This window comes from Miscanthus floridulus, unplaced genomic scaffold (genome assembly GCF_019320115.1).
Source record: "Miscanthus floridulus cultivar M001 unplaced genomic scaffold, ASM1932011v1 os_2472_1_2, whole genome shotgun sequence".
Lineage (NCBI taxonomy): Eukaryota > Viridiplantae > Streptophyta > Magnoliopsida > Poales > Poaceae > Miscanthus > Miscanthus floridulus.
Window position 1 is genome coordinate 14,937 of NW_027098317.1, and position 22,793 is coordinate 37,729.

The following is a 22,793-nucleotide window of genomic DNA, read 5'->3' on the forward strand; positions in this document are numbered from 1 at the left end:
TCATTACTGATAGATCTTTTAACCCAGTGGCGGGGCGTCGGGATCAGAGATATCGTTGCAGGTGTTGGCTCGATCAGCATAGGGTGATCCTGCATCGCCTCCATGATCTCCCCGTTGCCGTCGGGGCCGATGACCCAGGTCATGGGTCTGATCGTGAAGATCTATCCTGGCTCGGGAAGGGCTATGGAGCTCGGAAAGGTGACCATCTAGTTTGCCATGAATTCAGCATGCACACCCCCTACCTGGCACGTCACCATCGATGAAATCTAGTCAACAGTCTACCGAGGGGTATGCCCACGGTAGTAGATGAATTGGTGGAGTTGCGCATGAGGGAATCGGACAGTGACACAGAACGTAAGGGACATCAATTGGGTAGGTTCAGGCCGTCGACTTAGCGTAATACCATACATCCTATGTCTTTCGGTGGGTTGTATTGCGTATGATCAGATGAAAATAAGGGGAGGTCTCTACCCACCATATATAGACTGGGAGGTAGGGTTACAGATCAGTTGTTTCTATCCTGATCGATTTACAAGATAGGAAGTTATAGATATTATGGGATCTAGCATATCCGAGCAGGTTTTCTAGATCACCGAGGATCTTGACGCAGTCTTGCGAGGCACGCTGACCTATGCCATGCTTCACGTGGCGTCGTCTTGTAAGCTAGGCCTCCACTAGTAGCGCGACCCATGCACAGTCTTGTGGGCTGGGCCTCCTCTAGTGGCTCAGCCCATGTACAGCCTGTGGGTATCGAGGGTCATACCCCCACAAGCATTCCCTCAAACACCCACCCCTCACGACATATCAGCAGGACCACACGTCCCTACACCAGACCTAGGGTTGTCCCACGCTCATCCAAACACCATAGCATTCCCTCGAACACCTCCTCCCCCGCCGTACCATAAACCCTAACCCAACATCGCTGTCCACCGACACGTCAACTCGCCCTTGCAACCATTTCATCGAACACCTAGCCTGCGCATCGCCACCTGCCACATCCACAGCAACCACCCACACCCCCTCCCCACCATCCACCCTAACCCGACAGAATGCCGGCAAACCCCCACAGCGCCAGCTGCACCCTAACCCACCAATGTTGTAGACAGAACAATGGCGGCGACCTACTCCTCCTAGCCTGAGCCGAGCTGGACATAGGCATTCTGGCCGCCATGGCACCCAAACCCCAATGCGACTCCGACACACCCAACGCTAGGTAGACCGTAGAAGGTACCGGTCATAAATCTCGCAAAGCAGAGCAAGAGGAAGAGGAAAGGGGGGAGAGAGAGGAGACGACGGATACACACCTCGACGCCGACCGAACGAAAGGAGAGGAAGCATTTTTCTGGCACCTAAACCTTAAGAAGGAACAACCTCCCGCTGCTCCCAACGTTCCTCTGCGTAGTGGACCCAGTCGTGCGCGATAGCCAATGGGCGATTTGACAGCGGCCCTGCGTCGCAGCAGCAAGCCAGGACCGAACGAGGTCTCCGGGCCCGCATCGGCCTCGTCGTCTAATCCCTGGTCGATAACGCCCCGCCGAAACAGTCTCGCGGCACCAAAACGACCGGCACACGTGACCCACCCACCCGCTGCCATGTGGGCCACAGAACATCTAGGCCTGCGCCGTCAGCCTGCCAGGCCGTCGAGCGTGGCAGCCCGTCGATAGGCCGAAACAGGCGCGCCACCCACCCACGGCCGCCCCACGCCGATGAACCACCTCCGCATGCGCCCCCCCCCCCCAAAAGTTGGGCCCGCCATTCAGCCTCTACGACCGACCAATACGCAAGCACTGCCGCGCGTACGGTGAAACCAGCGACCGCACGGCAAGGCCACTCCGCGTACGGAACAGCAACCAACCACCGGATAGAGGATCAGGCGGCCCACAATATTTTAAACCGACGTGGCCAGGGCGAGGGCGCGTCCAGGCCACGACGTTTAAAGACTTTAAATTTGGATTCGATAAAAAGATAGTAGAGGTGTTCGTTTAAGCCCTGCTGCAACATAAAAATCCTTAGAAAGTAAATTGTGTAATGCAAAGAGAGTGCTGGGAAGACTCAATCTTTCAACAAGATATTGGAGTGCAAGTACTCTTTATTAGTTCTCGTTCAAGTACGATTTTTTCAATGAGTTCATATCATTTTTATTGAGGATAGCAGTGTTCCTGGTTCACGAGAACCATTGTTCCATGTTTAGCGTAAAAATATTTCACGCTCACTTGGAAAATTATCACAAAGAGAAAATTGTTTGTATTTTAGGAAAAAAATTGTTTTATCTTTACACGAAAAAATATTCTTGGTTTGTGAAATGGTTATATGTTCTTGTGGAAATGGCTTATAGCTTCAATAAAAAACCTTAACAAAATCTAAAAAGTTTCATTTACTTATTTATAATGTACCATATACTCATAAAAAATATTCTTTCTATTATCTAAAACCAACACGGGACTAGATCGTGAAATTAAAAATGGAATAATAATAATAAAAAAGAAATTTCTAAAGAAAGTGTGAAAAAAGGGCCCAGAAGAAGGCCCGAGCCCCGAGCGGCCGTGCGGGTGCGCTCTCGCTGGGCCGACCGTCGCTGCACCCCCTTCCGTGTCCGCTCACCCGCTGCGTTCCTCCGCGTGCGGTCTGTCTGTCTCCCTCGTGCGCCCCCCTCTCGCTCTCCGGCGACAGGTGGGCCGCCGCCGCCGTAAGCCAGGTGCTGAAGCTTTCGTTGGTCTTTTAGCCGGCGACGAGCTCCCACCAGGTACTCCCACCCCTTCTCTTCCCTTCATGCTGTGCGAAGCTGAGCACCGAAACCCTAACCTAAAGCTATTTAGCTATTTGAGGATCCGTCCCTGTTCATTACATACTCATTAAATATATTGCTATAGTGGATTCATTTGATATTATAGATGTTATAATCTATTTTCCTTTGAACTTGGTCAAAGTTAGACGAGTTTGAGTAAAAAACGACTTACAATTTTGAACGGAGGCAGTGCGAACTATCCCATTTTTTCTTGCGTTTATTTCATTCTTTTTGGATCTGCATATACGATTGACTTTAGAGCTTTTTACATCACTTGTGGCAGGACATGTTTTGGGTTTCATCATCTTGTTATGTCCAGGCTGGCTCTGTGGTGATTTTATAGAGCTGTGCCATTGGCTCTGCAATAACTATGTGGACCAACATTTTCAAAATAGTAAGCCAGACCTTACTCCACTATCTGATGCAGTTCCATTTGTGCAGCACCAAAACGTGGCAATTTGTTCCATCCTGGAATATGCTTGCTTTCCAGTTTTTTTATTTAATTGTAGCTTCTTGCTAAGTGATTCACATCATCTGGTTGTCAGTCATTTTAAGTTGATTTTCTTTTCAAAAAATACTTTTGAGCAACATAATGCATTTCTATCTCTAAAGATGCATCTTGAGACCTCGAAGAGCAAGAAATGCCATGAATCTGTGAGCAGAGCATTTTACAACTCAGGCCAACACATTTTACATTGTCAAACCCAGAAGTTGCAACTCATATTTTGTTTGGATCATTCCGCAAATTTGACTACCCATGCTTTCATACCATGACTGACATACTTCTTTTCTTATTCTTATGGTATGTTTTGCCCTAACAGGGGGAGCTCCAAACAGTTTCGTGGTTTCAGTTTCTTCCTATCGAACCCGATGCAAGTGCAGCGTCTGAGAAGAGGTGCTGTATATGCTCCTTTGATGGCCTTTTGTGCTTTATCTTAGTTGTCTTTGGGCATTCGTTATTTATGTTTGGACTCATTTGCTTGTTTTGTGTACCACACGTTCTTATTTCAGTTCAAAGGCTGAGCAGAAAGATGCTCTTAATACCATTGTGCTTTTGGCATATCTTCACTTACAAAGTGAAGGTTTCCTAAGTACTTGGACTAATTCCTTTGTTGGTCCATGGGATCCATCTCAAGGAGAGCATAACCCTGGTAATGATCATATGTATTGGCTTCTAAATGTCTATCTATTTTTCTTTCACCTTAAGTTTGGTCTTGGATGATGCATACCACATGACTTTGCTATGCTTACAGATGAGAAGATCAAGCTCTGGTTGTTTCTTCCTGGCTGCCACTCATCGGTATCTGAAAACGCCCAACCTGCTGTAAACAAATTAAGAGGTTGATTCTGGCTGATATTTCTTTTTATTATGATGTCTTAATCCAATGTTCCAGTGCTTATGTATTTGCATCTTCCTACTGCTTATTATTTTGCTCTGTAGTTGCTTCAAATGGTTTATGGGTAGCCCCAGGCAACTCAGAAGAGGTAGCAGCTGCACTGTCTCAGGCTTTAAGAAATTCTTTAGAAAGGTATTCTTGTATTTTTTTAATAATTGTTGCAGTAAGAAACCATCGATATTTTTGCTGGTTTAATAATTGTTGCAGTAAGAAATTCTTTAGAAGGGCGGGCCTGGTGCAAGCGGTAGAGTCTTACCGCCTATGACCGGAAGGTCCCGGGTTTGAGTCGCGGTCTCCTCGCATTGCACAGGCGAGGGTAAGGCTTGCCACTGACACCCTTCCCCAGACCCCGCACAGAGCGGGAGCTCTCTGCACTGGGTACGCCCCTTTTGTTGCAGTAAGAAACCATCGATATTTTTGCTGGTTGGACATGAATATCCCTGTTTTTTTTTGGTGCAGATCACTAAAAGGGCTTTCGTATGCAAGGTTTGGTGATGTTTTTACAAAATATAACCCCCCTACAAGAAATCAAAACAGCTTTAGGTTGGTTAACAAAGGTTCCTACACTTTTATTTGCTTATTCCGTTCTTTTTCCACTTATCAGTGCATGATAAGCTGTCAGTTAAAGTTCCATGCTTGGTTTGCTAGGGTTTGGAGGATATGTTGGCACACTTTATCACAAATGACAGCACAAGTCTTGCACTTAAATATATACGATATACTATGCGAGACATGAAATATGTAATGGATCCTACTCTTGTAGTCTTGTGTTTAGATAGGCTTCTGCTTATATACTGATACACTATTTTGTTTGAACAGTCCTAATTGGATCATCAAACTGCACTGTAACCATATATAACTTTATAGTCTGCTGTTTTTCCTTTCACCGTAGGTTTTGGCAATGATTTTCGTGCCATTTTGTTAACCTTTATTATATGATATGCGGGTGTGTAGATGCTCTGAACTGAAGAGATTGTTTGGTTACCTTATCTTGTATAGGAGCATATTGCCACAGCTGGTAGTTAAGGGACTCTACCTTTCCTGATTTCTTTATTCTCATTATCATTGTTTTAGGAGAGCACAGCCTACAGTTGAGTTTGTCTTTGCTGCCACCGAGGAAGCAATATTTGTTCACGTTGTAATATCTGCTAGGTAAGTACTCAATGCTATGAATGCCTGATATATTGCTGATCTTCTTCAGTGTATATATGTACTGATGACCTTACTTTAAATAATATTCTACAAGGTATGTTCGGAACCTTTGTAGTGATGACATAGAGAAAGTTCTCACTCATTCTCCTCCCTCCATTGGTGAAGGTCTTCCAGGTACTGTTCCATCCCTCGACAATGTTTCGTGTCTTGCTTCTTTTGTACCATTGCAGTGCTTTCAAAGACTTCCTTTATCTTTTTTTGGCTGATTTATATGTTTGAGGATTAAGTGGAAAAAGTGTTGAATTTCGTTTACGATAGGGTCATAGGGAACACTTGAACCATCCAAAACGGTATTGCCCAAAACCCAATTCGTAAAAATGCTTCATGATGAATGGTGAGTCATCGAAATTATAGAATTCCAAAAATTCCAAAATGTGTTTTTTAGTTTTTGTCTCCTTTACAATTAGAAACAGTGACATGTTATATCTTAGAAGTACTCCCGATATTCTAGTGTTTGTAGTTTTGTGCACAGATATTAAGATAAACCTATAGCATGTCTTTAAAGCTACCGTGTTAAATTAACTTGCCTCGTCAACCACCTTCAGGCTTCAGTGACCAATGAACAAAGGAATTGGGCATTGAAAAATGTAGCAAACACTCAATAGGGTAGGGTCTGCAGGTATATCGCTTCTCGAAATCCTATAACAATAAACAAAAAAGTACACTTTTGCCGAGCTACACAACAAAGAAAAAGTATGAGGATAGTAATTAGTTAGTTCTTCACCGCTCAACTTACAAGGATGTCTCTTTCATGTTCGTACCATTGAGATAAAAAAATTAGCTTTATTGGAAGTATTGATTTCTTTAAACAGGACTAGTATGACAGAGTGATTTTGACTAGTATGACAGAGTGATCTTGAGTAGTATGACAGAATGATCTTTGGACTCGTTTCTTGAAGTAAGACTTCTAAAATACTTCTCATTTCTCAATGACAGAGTTGTGAGAATCTATTCCTTAGGCTAACCCTAGAAGGGTAGCAATATATATTAGTCATACATGGGCCTCATGGGCCTAATATACTCATGCTCTCATACTCCAACACCCCCCCGCAGTCTGAACTACCGGCGCAGCGGAGTTACAGACTGGACATGAAAAGAAGCACACACACGAGCCCCCCCACAGACGCAACTAGCCACCAATGATGTTGAGGCTGGAGCGAAACTCGGTGAAGGTCGATGACGGGAGGCCCTTGGTGAAGATGTCGGCAAACTGGGAGGTGGTCGGGACGTGGAGGACCCGAACATCGCCGATGGCAACCCGATCACGGACAAAGTGTAGGTCGATCTCCACATGCTTGGTCCGTTGGTGCTGCACGGGGTTGGTGGAGAGGTATACCGCACTGACGTTGTCGCAGTAGACCAGCGTGCTCCGGGAGAGAGGGCTGTGGAGCTCGTTAAGGAGCTGTCGGAGCCAGGAGGCCTCAGCCACGCCGTTAGCGACAGCTCGGTACTCCGCCTCGGCACTGGATCGGGAGACCACCGGCTGGCGCTTGGACGACCAGGACACCAGGTTGCCACCCAGAAAGACAGCGTAGCCGGAGGTAGAGCGCCGAGTGTCCGGACACCCGGCCCAGTCGGCGTCAGTGTAGACGACGAGCTCGGTGGAGGAAGACCGCTGAAGGAGTAAGCCGTAGTCGACAGTGCCGCGGAGGTAGCGGAGGAGGCGCTTGAGCGCAGTGAGGTGAGGCTCTCGGGGATCATGCATGTGAAGGCATATCTGCTGCACTGCATAGGTGATGTCTGGCCTGGTGAAGGTGAGGTACTGAAGGGCACCTGCAAGACTCCGGTAAGCAGTGGGGTCTGCCACGGTGGTTCCCACGGCCTCTGACAGCTTGCCCTGTGTGTCAACTGGAGTAGAGCAGGGCTTGCAGTTAGTCATCCCAGCACGGTCGAGGATATCAAGAGTGTACTGCCGCTGGTGAAGGAGAAGGCCGGTGGGGCGAGGCTCAACAGTGACCCCGAGGAAGTGGTGGAGCACACCAAGATCCTTCATAGCAAACTCCTGCTGAAGAGAGGCGATGACACGGCTGAGTAAGGACGGACTGGAGGCTGTGAGGACAATATCATCAACGTAGAGCAGCAGATAGGCAGTCTCAGCTCCATGATGATAGATAAACAGGGACGTATCTGACTTGGCCTCCACAAACCCCAGGGTCAGCAGGAAAGCAGCAAACCGAGAGTACCACGCCCGGGGGGCCTGCTTGAGGCCGTAGAGAGACTTGTTGAGCCGGCAGACCATGTCCGGACGAGAAGAGTCAACAAACCCCGCTGGCTGGCTGCAGTAGACTGTCTCGGTGAGAGTCCCGTGGAGAAAAGCATTCTTGACGTCCAGCTGATGCACGGGCCAAGAGCGACTGAGAGCCAGGGAGAGCACTGTGCGTACGGTGGCCGGCTTCACCACGGGACTGAAAGTCTCATCATAATCGACTCCAGGGCGCTGAGTGAAACCCCGGAGAACCCAGCGAGCCTTGTACCTCTCAAGGGTACCATCAGCCCGCCGCTTGTGTGTCCAGATCCACTTGCCAGTGACGACGTTGGATCCGGGTGGACGGGGCACCAGATCCCATGTCTGGTTGACGAGGAGAGCCGCGTACTCCTCTTCCATCGCGCGGCGCCAATGAGGGTCCGACAAGGCGTCGCGAACGGAAGAGGGTACAGGAGAGATCTGCGGGTCGTCGGGCATCGTCGCGAGAGCCCGGGGCCGCAGGGTACCAGCCGCGTGTCGCGTCACCATAGGGTGAACATGCCGCGGGTGTCGGTGAAGGAGTGGCGGGTGGTACACCGGCGACACGACACGGGCAGCTTGAGGCGGCGGCGGCGGTGTAGGGGTCGTCGGCGGAGAAGGGGCCACCGGTGGTGTAGGCGTCACCAGTGGAGAGGGGGCCCCCGGTGATGCCGGAGGCAGCGGTGCCGCCTGCACACGGCGCTGGTAGACGTGCACCGGCTGGGCGAAACGCGCAGGAGGTGCGACAGGCGGCGTCCCCGGACTCGCGGCGGACGTAGGGGCAGGGGCAGCTCCGGAGGGCGACGCCTCCAGACCCGTGCAGGGCGCAGGGCCAGGGGCGTCACTGGTGGGCGGCGAGCGGGGGCACGGGCCCGGCGAGGGGCACGGGGAAGCAGCACCTGCAGGAGACAGCGGTAAAAGTGGCTGGACCACCGTGTCAGTGGGAAACAGAGAGAAGGTGTCAGGATCGGGGGTGGGAGGTGGTGTGGTGGTGGTGGAGAAGGGGAAGACAGACTCATCAAACACCACATGGCGAGAGATGAGGACCCGACGGGATGTGAGGTCAAAGCACCGGTACCCCTTGTGATCCGGGGAGTACCCAAGGAAGACACACAGAGCTGAACGGGGAGCCAGCTTGTGGGGAGCGGTGGCAGTGGTGTTAGGGTAACATGCACACCCGAAGACACGAAGGTGGTCATACCGAGGAGGGGTACCGAAGAGAGCGTGGTGTGGTGTGGGAGCCGGGCAGGCAGCGGAAGGTAGGCGGTTAAGGAGATAGGTGGAGGTGTGCAGACTCTCTGCCCAGAAGCGAGCAGGAAGCGACGCCTGGAGCAGAAGGGTGCGCATGGTGTCGTTCGTGGTGCGAATCATGCGCTCGGCCTTGCCGTTCTGGGAGGAGGTATACGGGCAAGACATGCGCAGCTGGACACCTTGAGAGAGGAAGAAGGCACGGGAGGTGCCGTTATCGAACTCACGGCCATTGTCACACTGGACGGCCTTGATGGTAAGGCCGAACTGAGTAGACACCCAGGCGAAAAAGTGGAGAAGAGTGGTGAAGGTATCCGACTTTGCACGCAAAGGGAAAGTCCACGAATAATGCGAGAAATCGTCAACCACCACAAGATAGTATTTATACCCAGAAATGCTGATGACAGGAGATGTCCATAGGTCGCAGTGTACAAGATCAAACACATGCGTAGTATGTGAAGAAGAACAAAAAGGGAGACGAACATGACGGCCCAGCTGGCACGCATGACACAAGTGCTCATCGTGAGCCCGAGTACAACCAATGTCGGAACTGCGACTAAGCTGCGTCAGAGCATCACGTCCAAGATGGCTGAGGCGACGGTGCCAAGTGGTGGAGGAAGGAGTGGCGGCGAAGGCAGCTGACAAAGTAGACGGCGACGAAGAGAAAGCAGACGCCGGAAACCGAAGGGTGCAAAGGGGTCCCGTGCTGTCACATCGGAGAAGAGGACGCCGGGAAGCCAAATCCTTTACAGTAAGACCAGAAGAGTCAAATTCAACAGAACAGGAATTGTCAGCTGTAAAACGACGAATAGAAAGAAGGTTGTGAACCATAGAGGGTGCAACAAGAATGTCAGGAAGACGAAAGGAACCATGAGTGCCGGCGGCACCCACGGACGTAACTGGAAGACACGAACCATTCGCGACCATGATGGACGAAGGATGAGAGGAAGAAGGAGGGTAAATAGAGGGGAGTATACCAGGGTCTGGAGTAGTGTGGTAAGTGGCACCCGAGTCGGCGATCCAGTCTGGACCGGCAGGCGGTGTCAGGGCCATGGTGCTGAAGGATCTGGCCAAGGCCGCCGGGTTCCAACCGACAGGCCCGGGCGAGGTGTCAGGAGGTGTCACCCACGAAGATGCGCCGGGAGGTGGAGCCCACGCAGACGGGAAGTGAAGCCCCGGAGGAGCTCCAGTGAGCAAGGCCGCTGGTGGGCGAGGCTCTCCGCCTGGAGCCGGGAAGGGCCACATGGAGATGCGCCCCGACCACGGGTTGTGGAAAGAGGGCCAGGGTGCACCCCGTGGAGTCGCGGGCGACTGGTGGCTCCCGCGGCCCCCACGTCCCCCTCCGCGGCGACGGCGGCCGCCACGGCCCCCCCCACCCCCGCTCGGCCCGGGGGGAGGAGAACCAAGAAGCGACGACGGCGGTGGAGCGAACGAACGCGCCGGAGGAGTAGCAGCCAGGGCAGTCGAGGAAGACGAGGACCCTGGCACGGAGGTGGACCCTGGCTGGACGCCCTGAGTGAGCTCCTCCATGACAAGGTCGTCACGGACCTGCAGGAAGGAGGGAAAGGGCCTCTGCCGGGTGATCCACGTCCGGAGGTGGGCGTAGCGGTCACTGAGCCCGCGGAGGACGTTGAGGACCAGAATGCGGTCCTCCACGGGCCAGCCAAGGTCGCCGAGGGAGTCCGCCATGCTCTTCATGCGCCGGCAGAACTCGCCAACGTAGAGGTCACCCTGAACGAAGGTGCGGAAGCTCGCATCGAGACGCAGGGCCCGGGCTTCTGCATTGCCCAGAAACTGGCCCTCGAGTGCAAGCCAGGCCCGGCGAGCGTCAGCAGAGTTGCGGACGAGGTCGTGGAGGTCCAAGGAGATTGTCCCGAGGATCCAGGAGAGGACGACGCTGTCAAGGCGCAGCCACGATGGGTTCTGGGCCGCGACCGAGGCGTCGACTAGGACGTGGTCGTCGAGGGCGTAGCGGCGGAGGGTGAGGAGGACCAGGTCCCTCCAGCGGGCGTAAGAGGGCTGACTCAGGCTCGAGGATGACCGGGACGAGGAGTCGGATGTTCTGGACACCCCCGGCCTGGTAGTGGAGCTGAGCCACGTGCGGGTCGGCCGGGTCGTGCCAGATGACCGTGGTGTGAGACGCGCGGTGACCCGTCGAGCCTGAGGAGGTGGCCGCGGTGTCGTAGGAGGTAGGGAGGACGAGGAGCTGCTCGCCTCAGCGATCTGGCGGGCCAGGGCTCAGCCGCGTCGCGCTCGCGCTCCCAAGCGAGGGCGGCCGCCCGCACCCGGGCCTGGCTGTCCGCAGCAGCAGCCCGAGCAGCCACGAGGGCGGCGGCGAGAGAGCGGAGTTGGCCCCTGCCGTCTGGAGAGGGGCAGGGGGGCAGGCAGAGGAGGAGAGCGGGAAAGAAGAAAGGCTCCAGGTTCTCCCCCGCGCCCGCAGCGGCAGCGGCGGGGCTGCCTGCGCTCGCTGCCCGCCCCCTGCAGCGAGCCGGTGGCCAGGCTGCCGCGCCGCGCCGCGGCGGCGGGGCCGCCTGCGCCCGCGCCCGCGCCCGGGGCTCCCTGCGCCTGCGCCCGCAGCGGCGCCCGGGCCATCCGCGCCTGCGGCAAGGAGGCCGCCGGCGGCGGCGGCGGCCGGGCCGCCGCGCCCGCGCGCTGGGCCCAGGAGGAGGGGTAGGGAAGGGAGGGGAAGGCCTGGAAGTAGGTGGGGGAGGGAGGGGGAGGGCGGCCAGCCATGGCGGCGGCAAGAGGCCGGCCGGCGGCGCCTGGCGGCTGGTTGGGGAGAAGAAAACCTAGTCTGATACCATGCTAGAGTTGTGAGAATCTATTCCTTAGGCTAACCCTAGAAGGGTAGCAATATATATTAGTCATACATGGGCCTCATGGGCCTAATATACTCATGCTCTCATACTCCAACACTCAAGAATAAAGAAGATTTTACTGATTTTTACTAAATTTTCTGAGCTCGACTTATTTGATTAATATGTAATTTCACTTTTCTCTGTTGTTTCCACCACTTATATAAGTTGTGCTTTGTGTTTATTTCATGACTTACATTGAATGTTGCAGTTGTTGTTGCTCCTAGTGGGATGCTGGGTAGGCTTGTCGGTTGCTGTCCAAGTGATCTTGTAAGACAAGTATATTCAAGGTATTTCAAATGAAGTGAAATTTATTATTACGTTAAGCTAGTATTCTGTATCTATGTATGCAAATATTCTCTAAAGAAAAAGCATTAATCCCCACTGATGAGATGGTCGCAATGTAATCTACAAGCAAGCACTTGTATTAGTTTCATTAGATGTTTTTATGAAATTATTGTGTATTCAGTTATTTTTTAAAGATGTCCATATGAACAGATTGTTCACTTTGACAGTGTCGTCTCACGTTAAGTTCCTTTAACAATTGCAGCAAATCATCGGCACCTAATTTACCAGGTTTTAGTCAACCTACTGTATGCCAGCTGAGAGGCCAAAGTTGCTATGTTGAAGTTGCACTTGGCTTTCCAGCTGCTTCAGCTGACAGAGTTTCTGAGTCCGAGCATATTCAGATAAAAAGAGAATTGGATCCAGCGAAGGATGCTCAGGTTGGTACTGATGGACTGCGTAAGATAGAAGCACCTGATAGCCTTCCAGTTCTTGAGAGGACATTTATTTACCCACCTGAGGCTGTTTTGGTACCTATGGTCCATCAAGCATTTGTTCGTTTTTCGAGCAAAAGGTACTAATCTTACTCTTTTTCTTGCAATGATTGTAGTGGACATGGCTTATATTTTGTTCTTTGCAGAATGTGTTTACAGGGCTCGCTGGGAAGTTCATCGTGGGAGGCATGGCCGTTCTGGAATTTTTCTCCGTCTTCTTACTTTCAGAACAGGTCAGTCTCAAGTTATTTGTTTCTTTGGCATGCTCTATCAATGATGCTAAAGTGAGAATTGATTATTCGTTGTAAACATGTTTGTCGACTCACAATGTTGTCTATAAATTGAGGAGCTCCATGAAAATCAGCACTTACAAAGAAAATTTTGCACTTGTTGCCCCCTAATCATTGGTTGTACGTATTCCAAATCCTCTTTAAGCTACTTTGTGTTTGACTTGATTAGTATTCTCTCAAACCACTGTTTGAAAGAGTTAATCACAGGTGTTTTTGTTTAGAAGACAAATCAAAACACTTGCATTTTGATCTCGAGCACTTCTATTCTCCCAACCCATGATCCTTTGCTAACCTTTACCCTCTCTTTCTAACTGTCTTCTGTTTTGTGCTGCTGATAATCTAAACTACGGATGGGCAACTGAACGCCATACTTTCCTGTTCATTTCCTGGAACTTGAGTTGGTGGCTAGAACATGATCTGTGTCTGTGTGAATCACCATCTTGGCCTCAGTCTCCCAAGAGCTAGAACCATCAGCAGGGTGTGAACTTGTTATTACATTTAGATTTTTAGAGTATTACCAAGTACATCTGAGAGCTCCTCAGAACTGTATATGCTTTTTGCTGACGGACCATGGTTCATACACACTAAAATTCCTGGAAAAAAAAACGAATTTATTTCTACCATGTAAAACTCAATTGTGTTTGATCGTACACAAGAAATAGTAGTAAACTGTTCAATATGACGTTTCCGTTGTTTTTTATTATATGTGCTGGTTATAACCTCTGTCGTGTCCATAATTTCTCCTACTTTAATTGGTGTCCTCTGTTAACAGCTCTTTCCTTGGATCTTCTTGTGGACTTGGAGTCAATTCTAATTATCTAAGACTAAGAAGGGAAAAAAACAAGTGCAACAGCATGGCCAGCAGTATTAGTAGTGTGAGTAGCACTTCTGATGGAAGTGAGCGTGCAGTTGCTACTGAAGGTGATCTTGTAGCTGATGCTGACTCTGTGTTCGGTCGTCAGTCTGATATGCCATCCAACAATGATAATATCGGTAGTAAGACGGTACTGTAATCTATTCCTTCTTTACTCACATATTTCAGTATACTGAGTTGACCTTTTTTTCCCTGTATTTAAAACGCAAAATGGTGTTCTTTTCTCTCGACAAGTTATTGAGATTGTGTGATATACTTGTGATATATGGAAGATTATCCATGTGAATATCGAGTTTCAATTTTTTACCAACCATCCTGAATGAAGTACAAATGCAAAAGAGAGGACAGACTGGCTTAATATACCATCAGCTCTCTTCTTGTAAATGCATAACACTTGTAGTAATAAATAATTAAGTATGAGTGACTATATTCTTATTTTTATTTGTGGGGAGCAATTTATATCATTGAAAAAAAAAATTAGTCATCCTCAAAGAGATAAAGAAATGTGAAAATGATGTGACCTGCTCCCTCCATTCCAAATTTTGAGTCGTTCTAGCTTTTCTAGATACATAGCTTTTGCTATGCACCTAGATACATAGTAAAAGCTATGTATTTAGAAAAGCCAGAGCAACTTACAATTTGGAATGGAGGGAGTACTTAATATATTCATAATTTTGATTTAAAAATATATGATACTTTTAAGTACTATATTTTGGTTGCAGTTAAAAATGGAACACAAAGCTGGTTGGTAATAGATAAATCATAAATGGAGTGGTTATACACGGTTGTACATATTTCACTTCTCACATATATTTCTTTTGAGAAAGAGCCATGACCACCTTGGTTGATGATGGTGTACACCCACATTCTGACTGAACTAGGCCAGATTCCTGCACATTAATATTTTGTGTGACTATAATCTGTGCGCAAATATAAATCTGCCTGGACCTCTGCTTAGATAAAATGGTGGCCCTTGACCATGTGTTTGTTCCTTTAATGCTAAAACCATCAGAGTGGTCTGTAATTTCTTGCCTTAATGGAGCTCGCTGTGCACAGAGTTCTGTTTGTGTGATTCAATCACATCTTGTTGAGATGTTAACCATTTCTTTTTTGGCACCGGCCTTATAAGCAATATTGTGGTACTCTGTACATGAATGTAGGGGCATCAGTATAATCATGATGCTATGCTTTGTGTAATTAGGTATCCAAGCGGTCTCGTTCTGAAGTAACAGAAGTTTCTTCTCATACTGGCAAAGATGTTGGTGAAAACATACAAGGTGCGAATGGTCAGGTTGGACGCTCTTGGGGTTGGGATGATGAGGGTGTCGTTATGGACATCAATATACTTCTCTCAGAGTTTGGAGATTTTAGTGACTTCTTTCAAGAAGAGGAGTTAGACTTTGGTGAGGTAGGCATTCTATATCCTTGTAGTATTTTATTTACCTTCGGAGCCATTACTATAACATTCAAATAGTGACTTAATTAAGTATGAGGAGCTCTGTGATAGTGCTGAGCTCAACTTAAATGGCTATGAGCCTATGATAGAATGACAGTCTATATGACATTTCAAATCCAGTACATTGACCTGTATATGTCATCAGTCGCAAGTATGCTAACTGTAATAAACTGTATTGACTCTTTGAGTTGCATTCAATACTGCTGTATTGCTACACTAATGTTACAAGAGAAATTTACTACTGGTGCCTTGTTCTCTATTTTAACTAACTACTTCACTACTGCTTTTTTATATTGTTTAGGTTATAACCAATGGCCTCTGTTAGAGTTTATCATAATTTGAACTCATTGATTGAAAAACATTTAGTTGTCATGTCACTAAAAGGTGAAAGAAATTTCTTACAATGTGCATTCCCATCCCCCTTTTAACTTCTATACTTTAGCTAGTTGTTGTGAAATGTCTATTGAAGTTATCTGCTCCTTGGGTTTATTTAAAGATTTAGCATGCTACCTTTGATGATGGGGAAACTATCATCATATAAGTTTTATTGAAGGAGTTAGCATGCTACCTTTGATGGGAAATAATCCCCCTATGATGACATGGCTGTTTAGAATTAGAATGGAATCTTTGTGATTTACCTGTAGTATTAATTCATGTAACTGAAAATTCCATTTCGTATAGCCTCCAGGTACTGCTGAATCACATGCTCTAGTAATTCCTGCTTCAGATGGTGGAGATGTCACATTCACAGATAGTCCATCAACAGCAATGGATATCCCTGAACAAAGACTTTCTCCTGTTGGTTTCACATCTTTGGATGCATTTGACCACCAAATTATGGCCCCTGCTCAGGATGTTGTTTCTAAAGTTCAAGAACCTCATAAAGATACTGCAACACCTGCACAGTCCCACTCGTTAGTTTTATCATCTGGAAGATTTGATTATCTCACCAAAGCTGAAGCAAAGCTCACATTTGCTCCAGAATATGCAGCTGTTGAAATTTCTATTGCTGAGGCCCTAACACCATTGTTTACAAATCCATACTTCCCCAGATCAAAGAAACCAGGCAGTTCTAGTTTTAGTTCAAGAGTTTATTCATATGATGTTGCACAAAGCTCTCAAATTGAGTCCACAGGAGACAAGCCAGATAAGCCTTCTAAACTAACATCTGGTAATCATTTACATGATGTTGGTTCATCAAACTTATACACACTTGTCCAAGGTGGGAAGAAAGAGAGTGACAAGAGCTTAAAGAGTACTGACATACATCCCTCTAAGGGAGAAACGTCACCGCCTATTTCTGGTGTGACTTCATTTAGTTCTTCTCTTGTTTCACAAAAGAAGAGTGACAGCATGTTCAATGCCGGCTATTTTCTGCTGTCTATGAAGACTGCTCTGGCAACTGAAATTGAATGCATCACGTTCCAGGCTGCCATGTGCAGAATTAGGCATACACTATTGTCTCTGAGAAGCAAAGCGTCTGCCGAGTTTAACAGTGCAACATCCAGTTTTATGCAGACAAATGTCAGCAACAAATCAGATCTCACCCCCAAGTATGACATGAGAAAAAAAGAAATTATGACTGTAAGGTTATCTAGTGATGTTGATCATGAAATGTTTGACAGATCCTTAATGGACAATGTGGGAGTTTGGAGGCCTGTTGTTGTGCCTAAAGGGCCAAAATCTCTTGAGTCTTTGTCTGCTAACACATTAGCTGGTGCAAGCCCAAGTCTGTCTATACAAAGACAGCCTGTTGTAGATCTTCTCTGTGCCATGGCTCTGCTTGTTCAACAATCTACTTCATTTGTTGACATGTCACTTGATATGGATGACGGGGATGGTTCCTTTTTCTGGCTTTCCCTGGATGAGCAAAAGAGACGTGGATTTTCTTGTGATCCTTCTATGGTTCATGCTGGCTGTGGTGGCCTATTAGGAACATGCCATTCAAAGGATTGTGCTGGTGTTGATTTAGTTGATCCACTTTCTGCTGAGGTAAAATCTTGTGCTCGCTTCCTTTTTCTTTTTTATTATCACTGATACTTGTGTAGTACATTGTTTCTCCATATATTCCAGTATTCATGTTCAGTCCCCTTTGGGTACAGGTTTCAGAGTCATCCATGATTAGCTTGTTGCAGTCAGATATAAGAGTAGCTCTTAAAACTGCCTTTGCAAACATGGATGGCCCGTTATCAGTAATTGATTGGTGCAGGGGCCGAGGCAATGCAGCTGAGTCTGCAGGTACTGGAGATGCATACTCTTTTCAGTACTCCACTGGTGATATCCTGGAGCCATCAAGTTCACTGTCCATTGGTGGAGATTCATTGAGCCCACCCCAGCCGACCAGTAGCAACCGAGGTATACCTGCTGTGACCTGCACTCTGAACTTGATAATTTTGCTACAAAAATAATATTGCCAAAGGGAGGAAGAGACGACGATTTGTATCACAGGGGATTTTTATGTGTCACTGCAGGCATTTCAGAACTAGAGTACCAAAAGGGATATCACCGTGTCAGACCAACCATTGCTGTCCTCCCTTCACCTTCTATGCTAGTCGGGTAGTGTATCTTTTCTTTTCCATGAATTGTTTTATCCTACGTAAGCATATGTATCTAAATGAGTTACTGATGCAAGCATTAAAACTGCAGTTACCAGGATGATTGGTTAAAGGCCTCGGTGAATAGTCTTAAAACGTGGGAGAAAGCTCCTTTTGAACCTTATGCCTTGCCGAAGCCTGTAAGATTAGTTTGGCAGTGTTCTGTCACTACCTTCTCTCCCTCCTCTCCCTTCATGCTGCTTTTGGGGAAACAAAGACGTCTCCAAATAGGGCCTAACTACTTGAAATTATCTTTTTAGCACTGCTTTTAGCCAGATTTGTGAATATTTTTGTAACAGCAAAGACACCATACTACCATAGTGCAAATGGCACAACAGCATAACATTGTATTCATATACAGTTAGTGAGTCTAGATTAATATATTTGATTCATTGATTTCTTATCTGTTCTCTCTTTTAGGTTACTTACTATGCACTTTGCCCTGACATTGATATGTTGACTTCGGCTGCAGCTGATTTTTTCATGCAGCTTGGAACAGGTAAGTCATGTTTTTCTTGCTCCATATTTTCTTTAGTTATTTCTCGTGAATAATATTGCTGACATAAGCTACTCCCTGTGTTGAGTCCATCCCTAAATAATTGCCAATTCATAATACATGCAGATATGCTTTTTAGACAGAAATTTTGGTACTTAAAACTCAAAGAGGACACTCGTAACATTATATTTTTAACATAAACCAGATGTCACCATAAACATGATTCACTTATTCCTCCCTTTTTGACAACATTACAACATGATTGATGTAGGCAAGAAATACTTTTGTCACTCCAGCAGATTTATGTACATTAGCAAGTTCTTAATCTCCAAACCTCTGTTCCAGTTCATTATGATGCAAAGTGTTTTTACTTTTTAATAGCATTTGCCATCATTAATTTTGTGTTCCTGTAGTTTATGAAGTTTGCAAACTGGGAACTCATTCACCACAAAACAATGGAGGACAAATGGAACTATCTCCTGGAAAATATTTGCCTTCAGGACTTGTTCTAGTTGAGTGTCCTGAACAGTTGAAGAAGGTTGGCTGTGGCCACTTAAGTGCCATCAGTTCAACAAGTGAGTATCTTCAAGCTTTTTCAAAACATTGGAGTGTGAAAAGCTTTGTAACATCTATTTCAAGGATACTTAAGGATATAAAGCTGACTTCAAACATCTCTACAAATCAGAAAGAGAGCAGTAGTGGACCTTGCACAGTAAGGCCTTTTTCCTTTTTGTTCCTTTGCCATTGATCTGATTCATATAACTTAACAATAAAATAGCTGCTTCTCTCCTATTGGAATGCTTTGTAGTGGTACTCTGCATAATTATGTTCATTTTTTATTTCTATTCCATCTACCTTGATTGTTTAATCTTTTGCAACTCTGCAGTGTCTTTTCCCTTTGTTTTTTTTTCAAACAACACCCCCCCCCCCCCCCTTTCAAAAAAAAAGTTGTTGCAAACGAGAAGTGAGTATATTTAGTCTAGGCGTTTCTTTAATGAGATATATTTCATCTGTTCTATAGGATATAATGATCCTCAGAGGTTTTTGTTTTGTGGCATGATTTGTTCTTTGACCTTGTAGTTTTTTGTTACTTTCATCTGTGCAAACAGAACTTTTCTTCTTTCATGATGCTACCATAACCAGGGCTCCTGTCATGGTATCATGGATAAATCCGTAGTTCAAATATCCACTTCCTCTTAAGGCATTGATGTAGTATACAATTACAATATGCATGTGTTGTTAATAGATCCCTTAATTGGAACAGACAAGAAAGAAATCGATCTCTCCTTAGAATTGCTATCCAGGAACTTGTCTTCATTTCTCTTGTCTATCCTCACTACCCTTGTCTAATTGCCAACCATGGCACCTAGATGCTGGATGTGGAGGGGCCCAAGCTTGCTGCTTCAACATGCTTGCATTCTTTGTAGCAAAGCTGGCTCACATCATATTCCTTATGACATGTATTTCAACCTAATTATCACGTTTTCCTGGGAATGGAAATGATTCAACCTTTTGATTTATTCACATTTTTGTCTGTCTTTGTTTTTTGCAGAACTTCTTTTCAATGCCAGGAACTTTTTAACATCGCATGATATTTAATTCTTGCCTTGTCTTTGGTTGATTTGATATCAAATCTTTTACCTGGTAGTATTGTGGACTAAAAATACAATTCTGGTCTTGTTTGGAAGGCCTGGGATGACCCAAGAACCTAGAGTATCCACATGGAAATTATTGAATTCCACTTGGATGATAATTTATGTAGTCACTATATGATAATTTTGTTCGAGTATATTCATGTTTTGTATTTCTCAGCTGTAGGTTTTGTATATATTTGCACAAACCTGCCTGTGTATATATTCTGGCCTAGAGCCCTCATAATGGATACAAATGATATTCATAATATGGTAAATTATTCACCTTATTTTTAACACCAGTAGCCCTTTATCCATGCAGGTAATTTATGTAGTTTGCCCATTTCCAGAACCTTGTGCAATTCTGCAGACGTTAGTAGAATGTTCCGTTGCTCTTGGGTATGTTATTTCATCCCCGGAAAGGGAAAGAAAGTCGCTATATTCGCAGGTTGCCAAAGCCCTAAACAGCAGTGCCTCTGCAGATGAAGCATCAGCATCAAATGTCGTTATGCTATCCGGGTTCAGTATACCTAAGCTCGTCTTGCAGATTGTTACTATTGAAACTGTACTGAGAATTGATAAGCCAAGCAAGGAGCTTGCTGTTTTGAAGGACATAGCATTCACAGTGTACAACAAGGCACGACGAATCCCACGGGCTGTCTCCACAAGCGACATGTTTCAGTCACCAACTTATTTGGGTAGATCTCAGTCCACAATGATGCATGCTACATCACCTGCTCCTACTCTTTGGAAAGAATGTTTAGTTCCTCGAATGTCTGGGCCAACTCTCTCTCGAGAAACAGATTTTGATGCATCCATGAGGTCGGCAACATGGGATAACTCATGGCAGCCTGCTCGTTCTGGAGGACTGCTGGACCCAAGTAAGATGCCAGATTTATGTGCTCAGGATGATAGAAAATATGCCTTTGAGCCACTTTTCATACTAGCAGACCCTGGGTCTGCTGATCTTAATGCTTTAATGGAACCGTTAAAATCTGGAGCAGATACAGGTGGCAGCAGGGTTTATGGCTCAATGTCAGGAAGTAACTCGGATAGTGGAGTGAGCCCTCTACTCGATGTATCTGAGAGTGACAGTGCAGCAAGTCTTCATTGCTGTTATGGTTGGACTGAGGACTGGCGATGGTTAGTATGCATTTGGACAGATGCTAGAGGAGAATTATTGGACAGCTTAATATTTCCTTTTGGTGGTATTAGTAGCCGCCAAGACACTAAAGTTCTCCAAAGTCTTTTCATCCAAATTCTACAGCAAGGTTGTCAAATAATGTCGTCTTCACCTGAGGCTAGCAATATGAGACCACGAGATGTCATAATAACACGTATTGGAGGTTTCCTTGAACTTGAAATTCAAGGTACTCACTTATTTTATCAGGCACTCAGATACCTTTTGTTTTGAGACTAATGCGATTATCTAATATGTTTTGTCTGCAGAATGGCAAAAGGCAATATACTCTTTTGGCGGTAATGAAGTCAAAAAGTGGCCTGTGCAGTTACGGCGATCCATACCTGAGGGTATTCCACCTAGTTCAAACGGTCCTACACTCCAGCAGCAAGACATGGCCTTAATTCAAGATAGAAACATGCCTTCCTCACCAAACCCTCTGTACAGCCCTCATTCAAAATCAAGCTTCATGAAAGGTGCACTTGGACAATCTGGCAACAAAAAGCAGATACTTGTGGAACAAACTGGAATGGACACTTCAAGGGGATCACTGCACCTAGTTCGCAGCATCAGTTTGGTTGCAGTTTCACAAGATCATTCGTTGCATCTCACATGCCAAGCGGACCTGTTGACCAGACATGCTTCTGGTAAGAACCTCCTGTATATAGACCATCGTATATATTAAAATACTCCAGAAGGTATCACTTTATGCCCATTTGATGTGTATATCTATTCAGTGATGCATTTTGTTCCAACACAGATTAATTACTTGTTACTTATTGACCACTTAAAAATCATTTCGACCTACAGCAGTTTATCACTACATGAGCATAACCCTTTGTTTGCAAGGAAATCAATAGTAAAAGATTGAAGCTTGTCAAATTGTGGCCCTTTTTACAGGCGAAGGGAATCAAGGCAGCAGTGGCCCTTCGAGTTACTTGGAAGGTTTCACTCCAGTGAAGTCCATTGGGTCAATGCCAGCATCACACTCATATCTCCTAGTTCCTTCACCAAGTATGAGATATCTTTCTCCTGCAACATTACAGCTCCCAACATGCCTCACATCAGAATCACCACCGCTTGCCCATCTATTGCACAGCAAAGGGACTGCAATTCCCTTAGCAATGGGTTATGTCATCTCCAAAGCCGTCCCACCTGTAAGGAGGGACTCTGCACAGCTCACCAAGGATGAACAACCCTCTGTTCTCTCAGTTAGCATCATTGATCACTATGGAGGCAGCATTGCCACTGTTCAAGAAAAGATGAGCCGAGGTGGTGGTGGCAGCAATATGAGCAAACAGGCAAGGAACTTCACTCAGGAAACAACAACTCGAGACTGTGAGATGGAGATGCATAATGTGCTGGAAGCTGTGGCCGCGGAGCTTCACTCCCTTTCTTGGTTGACAGTAAGCCCAGTGTACACAGAAAGGCGCACTGCCCTGCCCTTCCACTGTGACATGGTCCTAAGGATGCGGCGGCTTCTACACTACGCTGATAAGTATCTATCTCAACCAGCAGAGAAGGGAGAGACAACTTAGAGGGGTGACTAATTGTTATGTAGCTGTTAAACAGGAAAATTAGGGCTGGATGGTGCTCAGATTCAAAGTGTCTCTGTGTAGGTAGGTAGGCAGGTGAGGGCACGTTGTAGCCTGATTTTGCATTGATAGTACTTAATAACCCTGATTTGTTGGGCCGAGGATGTAATCAACTGTGCAGAACAGGTCGATACCTCTCCCTTGATTAAATGTAATACCGCTGTAACCTTTTCTCTT

The 22,793-nt window shown here is 46.5% G+C and overlaps 1 protein-coding gene across 2 annotated transcripts; it reads left to right on the forward strand.

The window, feature by feature from the left end:
- The first annotated feature begins 2,545 nt into the window (after window positions 1-2,545).
- Window positions 2,546-22,793, forward strand: LOC136534992 (mediator of RNA polymerase II transcription subunit 13-like). Of its 2 annotated transcripts, none has more exons than XM_066527336.1 (23): window positions 2,546-2,743; window positions 3,069-3,179; window positions 3,607-3,680; window positions 3,797-3,936; window positions 4,039-4,125; window positions 4,227-4,314; window positions 4,642-4,725; window positions 5,257-5,334; window positions 5,429-5,508; window positions 11,933-12,011; window positions 12,272-12,580; window positions 12,647-12,733; window positions 13,563-13,794; window positions 14,866-15,072; window positions 15,802-17,112; window positions 17,223-17,475; window positions 17,592-17,676; window positions 17,767-17,854; window positions 18,135-18,213; window positions 18,624-18,922; window positions 20,164-21,211; window positions 21,291-21,668; window positions 21,922-22,793. In XM_066527336.1, exons 2-23 carry the CDS (start codon window positions 3,156-3,158, stop codon window positions 22,557-22,559), a joined length of 5,748 nt encoding a protein of 1,915 aa, XP_066383433.1. In that variant the 5' UTR covers window positions 2,546-2,743; window positions 3,069-3,155; the 3' UTR covers window positions 22,560-22,793. The 2 variants fall into 2 exon arrangements, with proteins under 2 accessions (XP_066383433.1, XP_066383434.1); XM_066527337.1 differs by having other exon boundaries at window positions 17,223-17,470; window positions 17,590-17,676.

Bases quoted from the DNA above. Each gene is read 5' to 3' on its own strand.
- LOC136534992 (XM_066527336.1), top strand. From the start codon at position 3,156: ATGTGGACCAACATTTTCAAAATA. The intron at 3,681-3,796 runs GTGCTGTATATG...TTCTTATTTCAG, and splicing joins AGTGCAGCGTCTGAGAAGAG to TTCAAAGGCTGAGCAGAAAG. The intron at 17,476-17,591 runs GTATACCTGCTG...GTGTCACTGCAG, and splicing joins GCCGACCAGTAGCAACCGAG to GCATTTCAGAACTAGAGTAC.